The sequence below is a fragment of the Erythrolamprus reginae genome, chromosome 10 (assembly GCF_031021105.1).
Source record: "Erythrolamprus reginae isolate rEryReg1 chromosome 10, rEryReg1.hap1, whole genome shotgun sequence".
NCBI lineage: Eukaryota > Metazoa > Chordata > Lepidosauria > Squamata > Dipsadidae > Erythrolamprus > Erythrolamprus reginae.
The window spans coordinates 32,481,978-32,498,944 of record NC_091959.1 but is presented as its reverse complement, the minus strand read 5'-3'; the positions used below and the strand labels follow the sequence as shown (position 1 = coordinate 32,498,944).

Below are 16,967 nucleotides of genomic sequence, written 5' to 3'. Positions count from 1 at the left end.
CGGTGGTGGGTTCGTAAGGTGAAAAAAGTTTGTAAGAAGAGGCAAAAAAATTCCGAACCCCGAGTTCGTATCTCGAAAAGCTCGTATGACGAGGGGTTCATATCACGAGGTACTACTGTATATATAATAGGAGATAATGTCTGTAGTAATTGTTTAAGAAAATGTTTACCAAGGCGGAGAAAAATATAAATAGAGAAATATGTAAGATATATAACCGTAACAGTTAATTCATGATATGTAAGAAAGCTCTATAAGTTATAGGGTAATAATGTGAATATAATATTTATGAATGTTTTAGCTTTTTATTGGGTTATTGGTTTTTTCTTTGTTGTTTTGTTTGTTTATTTCTGTGTATGGCAATTTTCTTTTGTATTGTTTTTAATTTATATAATTCAATAATTTTTTTTTTTTTAAAGAGAAAATCCCCTCAGACATCTACACGAAAGCAACCAAGCTTAGGGAGAACCAAGGACCCCCCAGATAAAGTAATCATTTGCATCCTTGAAGAATGAGTCAACCAAGAGGCATTAGGGGAAAAAATGGCCACAATTCCTGAAAATTGCCATGCTGTGCTTGAAACAGGACCAAGAACATCAAGGCCTTTCTGTAGAACTCATCTCTTTCCGTAGAAAGCTGTGCTGAAATACCTTGAGTTCTAAATCATGATGTCAGCGTCCTAGTAAACATCAGAGAAATAAAACAGAGTCCAAACCTTGGCCTTCTTCCAAGTCCCAATTTATTAACGGAGCCATCTGGGTACAACTGGAGCCAAACCGATACTAACTTTCCTACAGTTCCCCACCCCGGTTTTTGGTTCATCCCACAGCCACACACCCACAAGTTCGTCACGTGGACCACTCTGGTCCGCACACCGTCCATAGTCCAACCCCTTACTTCCAACTGGTGTAGAACAAAAGATGACTTTGAACCTCCTAGAAAAGTGATGGCGAACCTATGGCACAGATGCCACAGGTGGCACACGGAGCCATATCTGATGACACGTGAACCGTTACCCTAGCTCAGCTCCAATGTGCATGCCGGCCAGCTGATTTTCGACTCACACAGAGGCTCTTGGAGGGCATTTTTGGCTTCCAGAAAGTCTCCAGGGGGATGGGGGAGGACGAAAAATGAACCTACTGGGCTCACCAGAGGTTGGGAAATGGGCTGTTTTAGGCCCCGAGAGGGCCTCCAGAGGGGGCAGGGGAAGAGATTTTCGCCATCCCCAGATATTGAATTGTGGGTGTGGGCACTCGCACATGCACAATAGCACACACACACTTTCGGCCCCCAAGGAAAAAAAGGTTCGCCATCACTGTCTAGAAGGACTATGTTGCGGCTAGTAACTTTTCCCTGTCATGCAACCACCCCTCCCCAATTCCCACAGAACTACTTAATTGTGACAGGCCAAAGACTCTACTCAAATGACGGCTTGGGCCTGACACATGGCGTTCCTACGCAAGGCCCCCGAGAATAAGCAAGATGGCTGACCTTCAAGTTGCCTGGGTGCTGCCTCCCTTGTGGAGACAGGAGACCCTCGATGCAGGTGACCTCCATAAGCTGCAGCATGGTGATCCTCGTAGGCGAGGGGGCTGTGGCGAGGCTTCCCCGGCTCAGGCATAATCATGGGGGCTCCCCTCGTGATGGAGCCCCCCGAGTTCGTCACCGGGCTAGGCCTGCTTTTCAAATTCTCCTCATAGGCTCTCTCCAGCATCCTTGGATCCTGCATGGCTTCCATGGGGAGCATGGGGTGGAAATTCCTGCCCGGGCTGCCGATAATAGACCGGACGTCGTGCTTTTTGGTATTTGTGGATGTGTTTGTGTCGTATTTCAGTGGAGTACCCTGGAAGCGAGAGACAAAAAAAGAAGAAGCAATAAGATGGAAGATGGAAGGACAAGACCAGGAGCGGGTTCCTACCACTACGGTTGATGCCATAGTACCGGTAGCAAAAATTGAGCTGGGTGCATCTCCACATCTCCAATGTGTGTGCGCATACCCAAGCAAGATTTTGCGCATGGACATTAAATTGACCAAATCCACAACATACAAAGAAAACAAATACAAAATGTTATATCATTGGCATCTCCTGCCCAAAAGATTAACCTAAAATGCATAAAAATTACAACCCAATGTGCTGGAAATGCAATAAGACACAAGGCACCTTCTTTCATCTATGGTAGTTATGTCAAGAGACAAAAAAATATTGGAAAAAAGTAAACAATTGGTTGTGTCAAATAACAAACATAAAAATAGAATATACACTAGAGGTTTTTTTACTTGGCATTATGAGAGGGTCTTACTCTAAAAATGTAAAATACTTAATCCTGCATATAACAACAGCGGCACAGAATTGGAAAAACCCACAAATACCTGAAGACAACGAGATCATCAAGAAAATATACGAGTGCGCAGGGATGGACAGATTGACAATGGAATTAAATAAACAAAAAGATTCGGACTATTATGAAATCTGGACAAAATGGTATCAATGGACAAAAAAAGAAACTCAAACTAAACACTGAAATAAAACAACAAGAAGTTCAAAAAAACTTAAAATACATTGTTGATAAAAATGTATATATGATGCTGATTCACCTGTAAATATGATTATGTATTGTTTTTTAAAACGGAAAAAAATTCAATAAACATATTTATTTTTTAAAAAAAGATTTTGCGCATGAACGGAAGCAAAAATTGCCAAAATCTCTCTCACACACGCATCCCATCACAAGATTTTGCTTCCTGTGTATGCACAGAAGCAAAATCTCTCTCGGACACATGTGCTGGAGCCGCGCGCACATTGCACTTGGAGAAGCGGGAGCAGCAACCCCAGTCTGGGCAGGACCATGCTAGGTCAAGATGCCCCGTTTCATGAATTGGGTTTTTTTAATTCCCACTTGGTCTGGACGGGCTGGAACACCTTCAAACAAGAAATTCTTTTGGATGTCAATAGTTTAGGGCAGTGATGGCAAATCTTTTTGGCACCAAGTGCCCAAACCAGAATGTGCGTGTATGTGCATGACCACCTGAAACCCCAAAAAACAGCTGGACAGCACGCAGATACCTGTTTTTTGGAGTTGTTTTTGGCTGTTTTGAGGCTGTTTTCTGGCCCATTTTCAGGCTGTTTTCTGGCCATTTTGGCGTTGAAAACACCCTGAAACACAGTCCAGAATCCAAGCCATTTTTCTGGCCATTTCTAGGCCTTTCTTCGGACTATTCTCTGGCCATTTAGGGGTTGAAAACACCCTGGGAAATGGTCTGAAAACAGACCCCAAAACAGCTGGAAAACACCCCTAAAATGGCCTGAAAATAGCCCTGGAAATGGCCTGGGTTTGGGCCATTTTCCAGCACCTGCAAAAAGCAGATGGCCGGTGGGTATGTGCGGGATGGAAACCGGAGCAAGATAATAATAATAATAATAATAATAATAATAATAATAATAATAATAATAATAATAATAATAATAATAATATTTATTAGATTTCTATGTCGCCCCTCTCCAAGGACTCGGAGCGGCTCACAATAATAATAGCAATACAATACAAATCTAATGTTAAAAAAACAAAGTTAAGAAATCCACTATCATTAAAACACAGACAAGCTACACAATCGTACCACACTCAAGTCCTACTAGTCAGAAGGGGGGGGGGGCATCAATCTCCCCATGCCTGGCAACATAAATGGGTCTTCAACATCTTGTGGAAGGTGAGAGGGTGGGGACAGTTCGAATCTACGGGGGGAGTTGATTCCAGAGGGCCAGGGCCGCCACAGAGAAGACTGCTCCCCTAGGTCCCGCCAGACGAAGTCTTCATGTGGAGTTAGAGAGTTCAGCCTGACAATGACATTGTTTAATCGATGGGACCTGGAGAAGGCCAGCTCTTGAGACCTAATCGGCCGCTGGGATTTGTGCGGCAGAAGGCAGTCCCGAAGGTATTCTGGTCTGATGCCATGTAAGGCTTTATAGGTCATTACCAACACTTTGAATTGTGTCCGGAAACTAATCGGCAACCAGTGCAGCCCGCGGAGTGTTGACGAGACATGGGCGTATCTAGGAAGGCCCACGATTGCTCTTGCGGCCACATTCTGCATGATCTGGAGTTTCTGAACACTCTTCAAAGGTAGCCCCATGTGGAGAGTGTTACAGTAGTCGAACCTCCAGGTGATGAGGGCATGAGTGAACGTGAGTAGAGACTCCCTGTCCAAATAGGGCCGCAACTGGTGCACCGGGCACACAACTCGCCAGTATGTGGGTAAGCGGAACCTACTGCTTCTCCAATCCCCTAGTCATCTTTGTTCCTCTTTTCTGCTCGTATAGACATTTTCTGTATTAGTGCAGAATCCGAAAGCAAGCTGCTACATGAATCTAACCATCTGTTACCCCAAATACTGGGAATCACCCCTCTCCTGTCACTATGGAAACAACCTCCCCCTCCCAAATTTTACCAGTCTACAAGAATGGATCTGATCCAAGCATTGTTTTGAAAATCTGGAACTAGGAGAACAATTGCTTGCAAACAATCCCGGAGCTTCAAGGCCGAAGCAGCCCAGGAGAGGCCTGTATATTCAAACCCATCAAAGGCAATAGATCACATCTGGCAGTTTTGGAACAGGCTGGTGCCCTGTTTGGTGCAATGCCAAGCCATAATTCTTGCCCCGTGCAAACTAAGCATGGCAGGTCTCCAAGGGGAGGTTAGAAACCATCTGTTTACTCTACTTGAATGCCGTTTGTGGTTAAATCGCCTTTGGGTCAAGCTGGGGTGAACTGCAATGAAGGAATGTGCCCCATCAATTGTGCTGGACAATCAGGGGGACCAGGTCACTAGAAATAGCCATCTTGTTCTTGTTTTATCCCAAGGGTGCTTTTTCAGTAGGCAACTGGACTTCCTTGGCTTTTCTTTGAAGGAGTTTCACTTCTCATCCAAGCTTAGAAACATAGAATCACCCCAAAAGGTATGCTACTAAGAATTAGGACAAAAAAGTACCCAAAGAAAATGCATTACCTAATGACACATATACAATAACAACGGCTGCAAGAATATCATATGCACAATTTTGGAAAAATAAAGTGATTCCACCAGAAAATAATCTTATAGAAAAAATTTACAAATGCCCTTAAGTGGATAGGATGACGATGGAGATTAAGGGAGCAAGTAATTTGGAATATTACGAGATTTGGAATAATTGGTATAAATGGATTGAAAATAGAAACAAAGAACTGTGATAAAATGTGAAATAACGTATGAAAAACGTGAGACATAAAAACATAGAAGATTGACGGCAGTAAAAGACCTCCTGGTCCATCTAGTCTGCCCTTATACTATTTCCTGTATTTCATCTTAGGATGGATATATGTTTATCCCAGGCATGTTTAAATTCAGTTACTGTGGACTGACCAACCACGTCTGCCGGAAGTTTGTTCCAAGCATCTACTACGCTTTCAGTCAAATAATATTTTCTCACGTTGCTTCTGATCTTTCCCCCAACTAACCTCAGACTGTGCCCCCTTGTTCTTTGGTTCACTTTCCTATTAAAAACACTTTCCTCCTGAACCTTATATAACGCTTTCACATATTGAAATGTTTCGATCATGTCCTCCCTTTCCCTTCTGTCCTCCAGACTATACAGATGGAGTTCATGGAGTCTTTCTTGATCAGTTTTATGCTTAAGACCTTCCACCATTTTTGTAGCCCGTCTTTGGACCCGTTCAATTTGATCAATATCTTTTTGTAGGTGAGGTCTCCAGAACTGGACCCAGTATTATTCCAAATGGGGTCTCATATGTGCTTCTTCAGCTCTGACAGGATGGTAGTGAATGAATCACCTTCTAAAGCAGAGGTTCTCAGCCTTTGGGGATTGAATGACCGTTTCACAGGGAACTAAAGCTTCTATTCTGGTGCCCTGGAACATATTTTTACAATCTGACCAATCAGGCGTTTACATTACAGGTGTCCCACTGAGCTTCCTGCCAATCAGCTTAAAGCTCTCTTGGGAGAATTAGTGCTAGACTTGCGGTTGGGGGTCACCGCAACATGTATTAAGGGGTCGCGGCATTAGAAAGGTATCAGAGCTGCCTTTGCAGAAACTATCCTGTTTGTGCCCAAGCAGCAAACCAGCCCAGCCAGCCCACCAACCCAACCAGCCAGCCATAGACCAGTAGAAATGGAGTTGAAATCTTCAATGAAACACAGCAGCAGTAGGAAGTTGTGGAAAACAATATTTACTTCTTTATACTACTATTACTGTCTATACTATACATACAATAAACTAGTATCTTACTAGTACCTTGCTACAACTATATTAGTTCAATACCTCACAGGAATCAACTTGTACAGCATTTCAGCTTCTTCAAAGCATACTTCTCACGAACAGCAACAGCACACAGCTAACAGCGAACAGACAGAGAGAAAGAGCAGGGAGCTCTTGCCTAGTTAAATCCTTTTCTCATAACTGCTAGGTTGCCACCAGCTCAACTGCCTCTGAATGACTCAGCATTCTCAACCGAGGCCTACTTTCTGCATTAAGATATTACCCAGAGATTTTTAATTCCTGACAAAAGGTTGAGAACCGCTGTTCTAAAAGGATGCAAATGACCAGCTGTCTGCAAGGAGTGTAAATCCTTCCATTCCTCACCATCCAAGTCAGAACCGAAGAAGCTTCTTGGATGAGGAGCGAAACGTCTTCAAAAGAAAACACAACAAGAAAGTGCAATTGGCTCCTGGAAAAAAATAATAAACACCTTTGAGACAGCCATGACCTGGATGACCAAGAACCTCTACAGTTGTTGCTGTTTTTTTTAATTAAAAGAAAGGAAAACACTTATCGACACAAATTGATTAGCTCAGTGATGGCGAACCAATGGCACGGGTGCCACAGGTGGCATGCGGAGCCACATCTGCTGGCACACAAGCCGTTGCCCAAGCTCACTTCCAGCGTACATGTGCATGCCGGCCAGTTGATTTTCGGCTCACACGGAGGCTATGGGAGGGTGTTTTTTGGCTTAGAGTGCGTCTCCAGGGGAATGGGGGAAGGCATTTTTGCATTCTCCAGGCTCCAGAGAAGCCTTTAGAACCTAGGGAGGGCAAAAAACGGCCCTACCAGGGCCACCAGAAATTGGGAAACAGAGGGCCTCCAGGTGCAGGGCCTCCAGGGGGAGGGGGAAGCCATTTTCACCCTCCCCAGGCATTGTATTATGGGTGTGGGCAACTCTATATCTACTGGTCTGTGGCTGGCTAGTTGGGTTGGTTAACTAGTTGGGCTGGTCTGCTATTTGGGCTGGCTAGCTTCCAAAAGTGCAGCTCTGATATCCCCCTCCTTTCCAAATGGCTATATAGTATTCTCTACAACAGAGGTCTTCATAGCTGGCTGGAGAATTCTGGCAGTTGAAATTCACAAGGCTTAAAGTTGACAAGTTTGGGGAGCCCTGCTCTAGAAAATAAAATGAATAATGCTTGAAACTAAATGTTTTGCCAGAAACCTTGATTATGTTTCATAGTCTGCAGGAATGAGAGTTAAGACTGTTATGTGGAATGGAGCATTTTGGGATGTTCACTTAGGCTGTGAAAGTAGCAAGGAACACTTTATTTAGGTTGTTGTCCATGAGTAAGTGATTATTTTGTGAGTGGCCATTTTAATCATGAAGGCATCTTTATGACAATGCGCAAAACGTGCTTTCAAAATCCTAAGTGAGATGTTTCTGTCCTTTCACTGTTCTAGAGCTGAGTGAATTCGATGACCTTCTTGGTTTGAGTCCATTGATATGGGGATTGTTTAGAGGTTCTTGGAAAATCCTTGGTCAAGTCACATGATCGCCAAGCTACTCCCATCAGGTCACATGGCCGGCAAGTCACTCCTACCTGGTCACATGACCATCAAGCTACACCCATAAAATAAGCCACACCCACAGTGTGGTAGTAACAATTTTGGTGGCCCTTCACTGGTCCCAGGTTTCAGTGATGTCTGTACACATGTGTGTGGACAGGGGAGATTGTGCATATGTGCAGGAGCAGTGCAGAGGGTGTCATGCATGTGGCGGGGGGGAAATGGGTGTGGCACGTGCACACCTGCTAACACACGCACACCTACACTTTTGGCACACAAACCAAAAGATGTTCACCATCATTGCCCTATACCAGTGATGGCGAACCTATGACACGCGTGTCAGCACTGACACGCGTAGTCATTTTCGGTGACACGCGGCTGGAGAAACGGGGAGCTTTAGGGCAGCGGTCCCCAAACTACGGCCCGCTGAGGCCATTTACCCGGCCCCCGGCAACGTACGAGATTTTACCATAAGCTCCCGAATCTCCCCTCCACTCTGCTGCTGAGCGTCTGGGGGCGGCAAGGAAGAAAGCCAGGGGACGGGGAGGAAAGCACCCTATGGCAGAGCAGCAGCAGTTCCTCTCCCTGAAGGCGAGAAAGAAATTGGCCAATTGCAGGCCCGCTTTCCTCCCCGCCCCCTGGCTTTCCTCCTCCTCCTCCTCCAGACGCTCAGCTGCAGACCGTCTTGGTCCCTCCAGTGCCGCTTTTTTGCTTCTTCGCCGCCCCGCGGGAAGCCTGGAAGCCCTGCAAGAGCGGCTGGAGGGGGCCGTAAGCAAGCCATCAGGACCCCCGTGCACTAACTTGTTGACGGCCATGCCGTCCCGGATCGCGGGGAGGGGAGCTCTTCTCCCGCCAAGCGACGGCGAGGCCCTCCCAATGCTTGCCCGCCCAGGCCCCGCACTTGGAGCCGGGGCGACGGGCCTAGCCTCAGTTTACTTTGCCCCAGCGCGGCCGAAGCGTGGGGCGGAGTAGGCGGCGGCTGCTTCAGGCCCGCCCCCGAGCTGAGCTTCCTTTGGCTTTCTTCAAGGCAAAGCTGCAAAGCTCACCTGCTGCCTCGAAGGAAGCCAAAGGAAACTCAGCTCAATGAGGATCGGCTGTTGGTCTCTTCAAGCTGCTGCCGCCCACTGCGGAGATCCCTTCGCCCGAACAGAGGCGGCGGCGGCGGCGGGTTCAAGGGACCAACAGCCGGTCCTTTTCGGGGCTGCGTTGTTGCAGAGTCTGAGGCCGCCTCCGCCTCCAGGCAAAGGGATCTCCGCAGTGGGCGACAGCGGCTTGAAGAGACCAACAGCCGATCCTCATTGAGCTGAGCTTCCTTTGGCTTCCTTCGAGGCAGCAGGTGAGCTTTGCAGCTTTGCCTCAAAGGAAGCCAAAGGAAGCTCAGCTCGGGGGCGGGCCTGAAGCAGCCGCCGCCTACTCCGCCCCGCGCTTCGGCTACACTGGGCAGCTCTAGCGGGTGCGGGGCAGCAGGGCAAGCCACGAAGGTGGCGCAGCCAAACGTGGGTCGAGCGGGAGGGCACTGAGTAGTAGCCGTGGGGCGGCGGTGGGGTGGTTGGCTGCAAGGTACCGGTGGCGGCTCTATGTGTTGCAGGACGCCGTACATTGCTGCGCTGGGCATGGGGCTGGCACCTCCGTCCCAGCCCAGCCAGCGGGCCAGTGCCAGCAATGTACTGCGACCCTACGTCGGTGCCACCGTCTTGGAGCTCCTGCTTGCAGCCGATTGCCCCGCGGCGTGTTGCAGGGCAGGAAAAAAAAGAAGAGAGAAAGCAAGAGAGAGGGAGAGAAAACAGAAGTGAGGGGGAGGGAATGTGAGAGAGAAAAATGAGAAAATGATGGAGGGAAAGAACGAGGGAGAGGGAAACAAAACAAATGAGAAAGAAGGAAAAAAAGGGAGAGGGAAGAGAGAAGTGGAAAGGAGGGAAGGGGGGAGGGAGGGAAAGAGGGAGGGAAGGAGGGAGGGAAGGGAGAGAAAAGTGAACGAGAGGGAGAGAGAAAGGGAGGAAGAGAGGAAGGAAGGAAGAGATAAATATAAAGGGAGAGAGGGAGAGGGAGGGGAAGAGGGGAAGGAAGGAAAAGAGAGAAAGAGAAAAAAGTGGAAGGAAGAGAGAAGGAAAGAAAGGAAGAGAGAGAGAGAGAGCAAGAAAGAAAGAGTGAGAGATGAGAGAGGAAGGAAGAGAGTGAGAGTGTTTTTTTCTCAAGGTGACACACCACCCGAGTTATGCTCGGTTTTTTGGCGAATTTTGACACACCAAGCTCAAAAGGTTGCCCATCACTGCCCTATACAATGTCTACGACTGTAATAACAATTTGATTATTTTTTCAAGCCACGTAAGATACTGTACCTGGGTAATCGATCCTTCTTTAATGGGCCGGGCCATGAGGGAAAGATCGGGCGTACGACGAAGATCCTCCTTTGGAATTTCATGAATCGACCGCCCGGCTTCCTTCACCGTAGTGACCAGCCCTTCGTGAACTGCTTTCAGCTTCAACGGAGTGAGGGACTCGTGGCTCCTGACCTTATAGGCTTCTGGTAAATCCCTGGGTGGTGTGTTCTCCCTCTTGAGTTGCTTGGCTTCCCTTCGTGGGTAGTCCTCGGGAGATTCGACATAAGACCTAGGAATTCCTAAAGGAAAAATGCACAGAAAGAGGGCATATCAAATCTTCTCCTTTCCTTTAGGATCAGGGGCCTCCACATTTGCCAGTTTTTAAGATTTGAGGACTTCAACTCCCAGAATTCCCCAGCCAGCGTAGAAAAAGGAATTACAAAAACCAGGTTGTCCAGGGGAAAGCTTTTTTAAATTCCCTGACATTTCCCTCTAACTTGTGATCTAGTTAAGGCACAGTTGTACATGACATCATAACAAACGGCTAAGCCGTGGAGAAATATCGTTAGCTGAGGAAGCAAGTTGTTGCTACAGTTATGCTCATTTTTGCTTGACTCTGCCAGGCAGCGCGATCCGTTTTTGTTTAACATGATTTTTCCCTAAATTTTAAACATTTTAAGAATTCGTTTTTCTCCCTGATTTATTTCGTTTTTTTCACAAATTCCCTGATAATTCCCTGATATTTCCCAAACTGCCGATTTCCTTGATAATTCCCTGAGTTTTCTGCTGGACAACCTATTAGACCCAGGGGTGGGATCCAAATAATTTAACAATGGGTTCTCTGCCCTAATGAATGGCTGGGTGGGTGTGGCCAGGGGTGTGTGATAGCCAGCACTTGGCCTCCTGCACCCTCCTGACAGCAAAAACGGGCTGCAGAGGGGACGTGCCCAGTCTTGGGCTACAGCCAGAATGGTCAGGTACGCAGTCCCAGTTGGAAAAATGGAGCTTCGTGCACAGCTCCAGCTGACTGGCAGGCGGGCACATGCATCTGTGTGAAATTTGGCTTCTGCGCATGTGCAGGAAACCAAATTTTGCACGAGGACACACGTATGTGTGAGATTTTGCCGATTTTCAAATTTTGAGGAAATCTCACACACGAGAGTATCCTCGCATGAGATTTGGCTTCGGCACATGTGTAGGAAGCCGAATCTCACACCGGATATGAGCACGCCTGTCGCCAGGAACACACCGTAGTGCCAGGCAGCCCTTCCCTGGATGTGCTCCTTGACGCGACCCACTTTGGGCCTACTAGGCCTCCCTGCAGCCTCCTGGGAGCAAAAATTGTGCTGTGTCACACACTCCTTCATTCCATTTTGGGCCTAGTAGGCCTCCCTGCAGCCTCCTGGGAATGAAAACGGGATGTATGGGGATTCCTAGAAAAAGTGGAGTGGGGCCAGGCAGCAATTTAACCTCTGGTTTACCTGAACTGGCCTGAATCGGTTGACTTGAACCGGTTGATCAAAGTGTATAGAATCATGCATGGGATAGAAAAGGTGGATAGAGAAAAATTCTTTTCTCATTCACAAAATATTAGGGTGAGGGGGCCCTCCCTAAAGCTCACAGGTAAGAAAGGGAAATATTTTTTCACCCAGAGAGTCCTTGGTTGATGGAATTCCCTTCCAGAAGAAGTCATGACAGCTGTCAGTCTGAATAACTTCAAGGCAGGATTAATCGGATTCATGGATGTCAAGTGTATCATAGATGGTTATTGAAACAGATGTCCATGTGCCGCCTCTATGTTGGTTGAGGCAGGCAGGATTTCCTTGGGTCCCATTTGTTGGGGGTCCAGGGAAAGGGAGGGTCTTGCCTTCTCCTTCTGCTCAGGATCCCCATGGACAAGACACAGAATGTTGGACTCAATGGGCTTTGGACTGATTCAGCATGGCACTTCTTATGTTCTTACTCCCACTACTGCTTAGACCTGGGATGTCCAACTTTGGCAGCTTCAAGACTTGTGGACATCAACTCCTGGAGTTCTCCAACCAGAACTAGAACTCACCATCTCCTGGTGATTGGCCACCCAGCCTGCTTTTGTGCCTAAGGCAGGACTAGAACTTTCGGTAGCTGGGGAACTCTGGGAGCTAAAGTCCCCAAGTCTTAAAGTTGCTAAGCTTGAAGTCCCCTCTTCTAGATCAGTATTTCCCAACCTTGACAACTTGAAGATATCTGGACTTCAACTCCCAGAATTCCCCAGCCAGCATTCGCTGTTCTAGATAAGCAAAGTGAGACATCCTTCCAACCTTGTTTCTTCCTTGACTTGGCAGAATCAACCAACGCTAAGCTTGGGTAGACCATGGACACCCAGAAAGTCCTACTTTGCTTGCAAGATTACCTTGCGTGATGGAGCCTCGGATATGATGTGGTTCCTTTAAGTTGAGCGGGCTGTGTCTCTCAGGAGGAATGGCTCGGCCCATTAAACCTAAAACGATCCCACACACACACACACACACACACCAAGAAAATTAAAATTAAAACAATGACATTTCAAGCATGTAAATCTTTCTTTCCCCAAGATCTTAGGTTTTGAATACCCCAAAAAGCAGATGAAAGGATCTGCTTTTTGTTTTGCTGCAAGAAGATCTCCAAATTTCACCATCCCAAACAACTCTGCATGTTTTGAAACTTTTTTTAAAAAAAGAATCCTCTTCTAGATAACAAGGAATGACCGAAGACAGGAGTGAGTTTGTTTCAACTAGAAAAGAAAATTTCCCAGGGAAATTTTTCCATTCTTCCTGTTTCTACCCAGTAGAGGCAACTATCTACAGCTAGTCCACAACTTAAAAGCATTCATTTCATGACCATTCAAAGCTATAACTGCAAGAAAAAACCCAGAACTTTTTCTATTGGGAATAGCACGGGAGAAGCTAGAAAAAGTCAATTATACCTGATTTTGCACATAACTTAGCCGCAAGGATAACTTTTGCACAAGCATGGAAAATGATGACATACCGAAAGGAGTAGAGGTAATTGAAAAAATAACAGTCTGGATAAATTAACATATGAACTTATGTTTTATGTTGTGACCCGTTCCGAGTCTCCGGAGAGGGGCGGCATACAAACCTAATTAATAATAATAATAATAATAATAATAATAATAATAATAATAATAATAATAATAGCTAGAGAAATTAGTGAAATACGAAGATCTAAAAAATCGAGCTGCAATGACTCTGGCATAAGCCGATCAGTTTCCGGTCACAATTCAAAGTGTTGGTAATGACCTTTAAAGCCCTACATGGCATTGGACCAGAATACCTCCGGAACCGCCTTCTACCGCACGAATCCCAGCGGCCGATAAGGTCCCACAGAGTTGGCCTTCTCCGGGTCCCATCAACTAAACTATGTCGTTTGGCGGGCCCCAGGGGAAGAGCCTTCTCTGTGGCGGCCCCGGCCCTCTGGAATCAACTTCCCCCGGAGATTAGAACGGCCCCCACCCTCCTTGTCTTTCGCAAGTTACTTAAGACCCACCTATACTGTATCGCCAGGCATGGGGGAACTAAGACATCTTCCCCAGGCTTATTATATTTCATGTTTGATGTGTATGTGCTGTATGGTTTTTAATTGTTGAGGTTTTTATATATTTTATTATTAGATTTGTTATTAGTTTATTATTAGATTTGTTCCATTGTTATACAGTGATCCCTCGATTTGCGCGTTCTCGATTAGCGCGAAACGCTGCAACGCGGTTTTTCAAAAAATATTAATTAAAAAATAAGTCCGCGTTTTTTTTTGCTATACCACGGTTTTTCCCACCCGATGACGTCATACGTCATCACCAAGAGTCACTTCTCTGTCTCTTTCTCTTTCTTTCCTGTCACTATGCTTCAATCATTTTCTCATTTCTCTTTTTTCTCCCCTTTTTTCTATCATTTCTCTCTCTCTTTCTTCCTCTCTCACACTCTCTTCCTCCCTTCTCTCTCCCCCCCTCCACTTGCCCACGAGAAGAAAAAAAGCAACCTCTGCCGGGCAGCTCCCCTTGTGCCCCCGCTTTGTGCCTGCCTCTTTTGGGGATTTCTTTTTCTTTTCTTTTTTGCGCTGGCAGCGGGAGCTGTTGGGGAGGGCTCTGCCGGGAAGGCCTCTCAGCTGCAGAGCCGAATGGGGGCGGAGGCAACAGCGGAGCCCGGCGCTGGGGCCATGCGAGGCTGTTCATCCAGGGGGGCGTGGACTGGCAAGTCGCCCTCCTTTCTCTCTCTTTCTCAAGATCGCTTGCCGCTTGCCTATTGCAGCGAAGGAGGCGAAGCAAGGCTCCAAGCTGCAAAGCGGCAAGCGATCTTTCCCCTTTGCCTGGGCGGCGGGAAGACCAAGGGAAGGTTCCTTCAGCCGCCCAACACCTGATCCGCTCCGCAGCGCGGCAGCAGCGAGGAGCCGAAGATGGGGTTTCCCCTTTGCCTTTACCCCATCTTCGGCTCCTCGCTGCTTCCGCGCTGCGGAGCAGATCAGCTGTTGGGCGGCTGAAGGAATCTTCCCTTGGTCTTCCCCGCCGCCCACACGCAAACTCCACCATCTGCGCATGTGCGGCCATGAAAAAAATGGCACACATGCGCAGATGGTGGTTTTTACTTCCGCATCCAGTATAACGCGGAAATCGGTTAGCGCGGGAGGTCTTGGAACGTAACCCCCGCGCTAACCGAGAGATCACTGTACTGTTTTTATTACTGTTGTGAGCCGCCTCGAGTCTTCGGAGAGGGGCGGCATACAAATCTAATAAATTGAATTGAATTGAAAGTGGTCCCAGACCAGTGGTACATGGCACGCTGGGCGCAGTGCCAAAGGATCTCAGCGGACATTTGAAAACCATCGGAATTGACAAAATCTCCATCTGTCAATTGCAAAAGGCCGCTTTACTGGGATCCGCACACATAATTTGCCGCTACATCATGCAGTCCTAGGTGCTTGGGAAGCGCCCGACTGGTGATGAAATACGAAATCCAGCACAGTGATCTTATTTGCTATGTTGTATTGAAATAATAATAATAATAATAATAATAATAATAATAATAATAATAATAATAATAATAATAAAAAATAAATAAATAAATAAATAAATAAATAAATAAATAAAATAAAGAAGGTTCAGATAAGTGCCGGGATAGATTTTACTGTTGGATGGAAAAATGGAAAAGTTCAAAATAGATAGTTAAAACAAAAGATGATATGATTAAAGAGAAAGAAATAGAAGTTTAAATATCCGGGGGAGTGGAGAGAAGGAAGAAAAGATCTACTTTAAAGGATGTATAGAAACTGTAAATAAATCATTAATATTAGCTACATAAGAATGAATAAGTATTAATGAATATCATGAGAAATGTAAACTGACCTGTCAGGTAACGTCCACTGCTTTTAAATATTTTTTGTTTGTTATACGTATTTGTAAATAAAAATAACATTTTTAAAAAGCTACAACTGCACCAGGGGTGGATTGTTCCTACCATTGCTATCGGTGCATGGTGCGTGCAGCTTTGGGTGTCTTTTGCATGTGCGCGCATGCGTCCTAGCATGCTTTTGCTTCTGCGCATGGAGCAAAATCTTGCAAGAGGATGCGCAATTTTTTGCTTCCCCACCAGCGCAGAAACAAAAAATCGGAGAAATCTTGCATATGCGCAGAAGCAAAAACACATCGGGACCTATGCACACGCATGCAAGACACCCGAAGCTGCATGCGCAGCTCAACTTTTGCTACCTGTGCAGCGTTAGGCAACTGGTGTGTATTTATGACCTTTGCTTGTTCCAGGGTCACGTGATCATGATGGGCAACTTTCCCAGATGGCTTCTGACAACCAGAGTCAACAGGGAAGTCACCTCCGATTAACGATGATAAGGTTCATTTAACAATTGTGGTGATTCGCTTAACAACTCTAGCAAAAAAAGTTGTTGTGGCCTGTTGGCTCCTCCAGCAGCCAAATCAGATGAAGAGGAGAAGATGGCGTGGGGGTCAGGGCCAGCATCAAGGCAACCTGGGAGCTCCGAGGGGGAAGAGGGAGTGAGGCTGGCAGAGGGAGGGACAGAGGCGGAACCTAGGCTGTCCATCAGCCCTCAGACGGAGAGTCAACAGCTGCCAGATATGGAGAGGGTGGATGAAGAAGAGGAGGAACTTCTGGGTCCAGTGCCTGATGCCAACACAAAAAAGCCAACACAATCTTAAGCTGCATAAACAGAGGAATACACTCCAAGACAAGGGAGGTGCTAATACCACTCTATAATGTTAGACCACACCTGGAGTACTGCATTCAGTTTTGGTCACCACACTACAAAAGAAACATTGATATTCTAGAAAAAGTGCAGAAGAGAGCAACCAGAATGATAAAGGGACTAGAAACTAAAATATACGAGGAAAAGTTGCAGGAACTGGGCATGGATAGTCTAGCAATGAGGAAGCTCGGGGGGACATGATAGCAGTCTACAAATACTTGGGGGGATGCCACAGGGAGGAGGCGGTCACATTGTTTTCCAAAGCACCGGAGAGCCAGACAAGAAGCAATGATTGGAAGCTGTCCAAGGAGAGATTCAACCTGGAAATAAGGAGGAACTTTCTGACAGTGAGAGAGCGCGATTAACCAGTGGAAAGGCTTTCCCGCTGAGATGGTGAACGCTCTAACACTAGAGACCTTCAAGAAAAGACTGGACTGCTATTGGACTAGCATGATGTAGGGTCTCCTGCACCAGCAGGGTGTTGGACTAGATGACCTGCAAGGCCCCTTACAACAACAGCAACAACAACAACAACAGTAATAATACGCAGATACACAGAAGGCAGAGGAGAGGCGAGCAGT

General features: G+C 46.5%; 1 protein-coding gene across 30 annotated transcripts in view; it reads right to left on the bottom strand.

Moving 5' to 3' along the window:
* NCOR2 (nuclear receptor corepressor 2) overlaps nucleotides 1-16,967 on the bottom strand; it is a 309,568-nt gene that overhangs the window by 35,988 nt on the left and 256,613 nt on the right. For all 30 annotated transcript variants that reach the window (XM_070762126.1, XM_070762127.1, XM_070762128.1 and 27 more), the window contains 3 exons: nucleotides 12,530-12,616; nucleotides 10,156-10,436; nucleotides 1,489-1,840 (listed from right to left, as the gene is read on the bottom strand). In XM_070762126.1, the coding sequence (XP_070618227.1) occupies nucleotides 1,489-1,840; nucleotides 10,156-10,436; nucleotides 12,530-12,616 (720 nt within the window). The remainder of the gene's footprint in view (nucleotides 1-1,488; nucleotides 1,841-10,155; nucleotides 10,437-12,529; nucleotides 12,617-16,967) is intronic.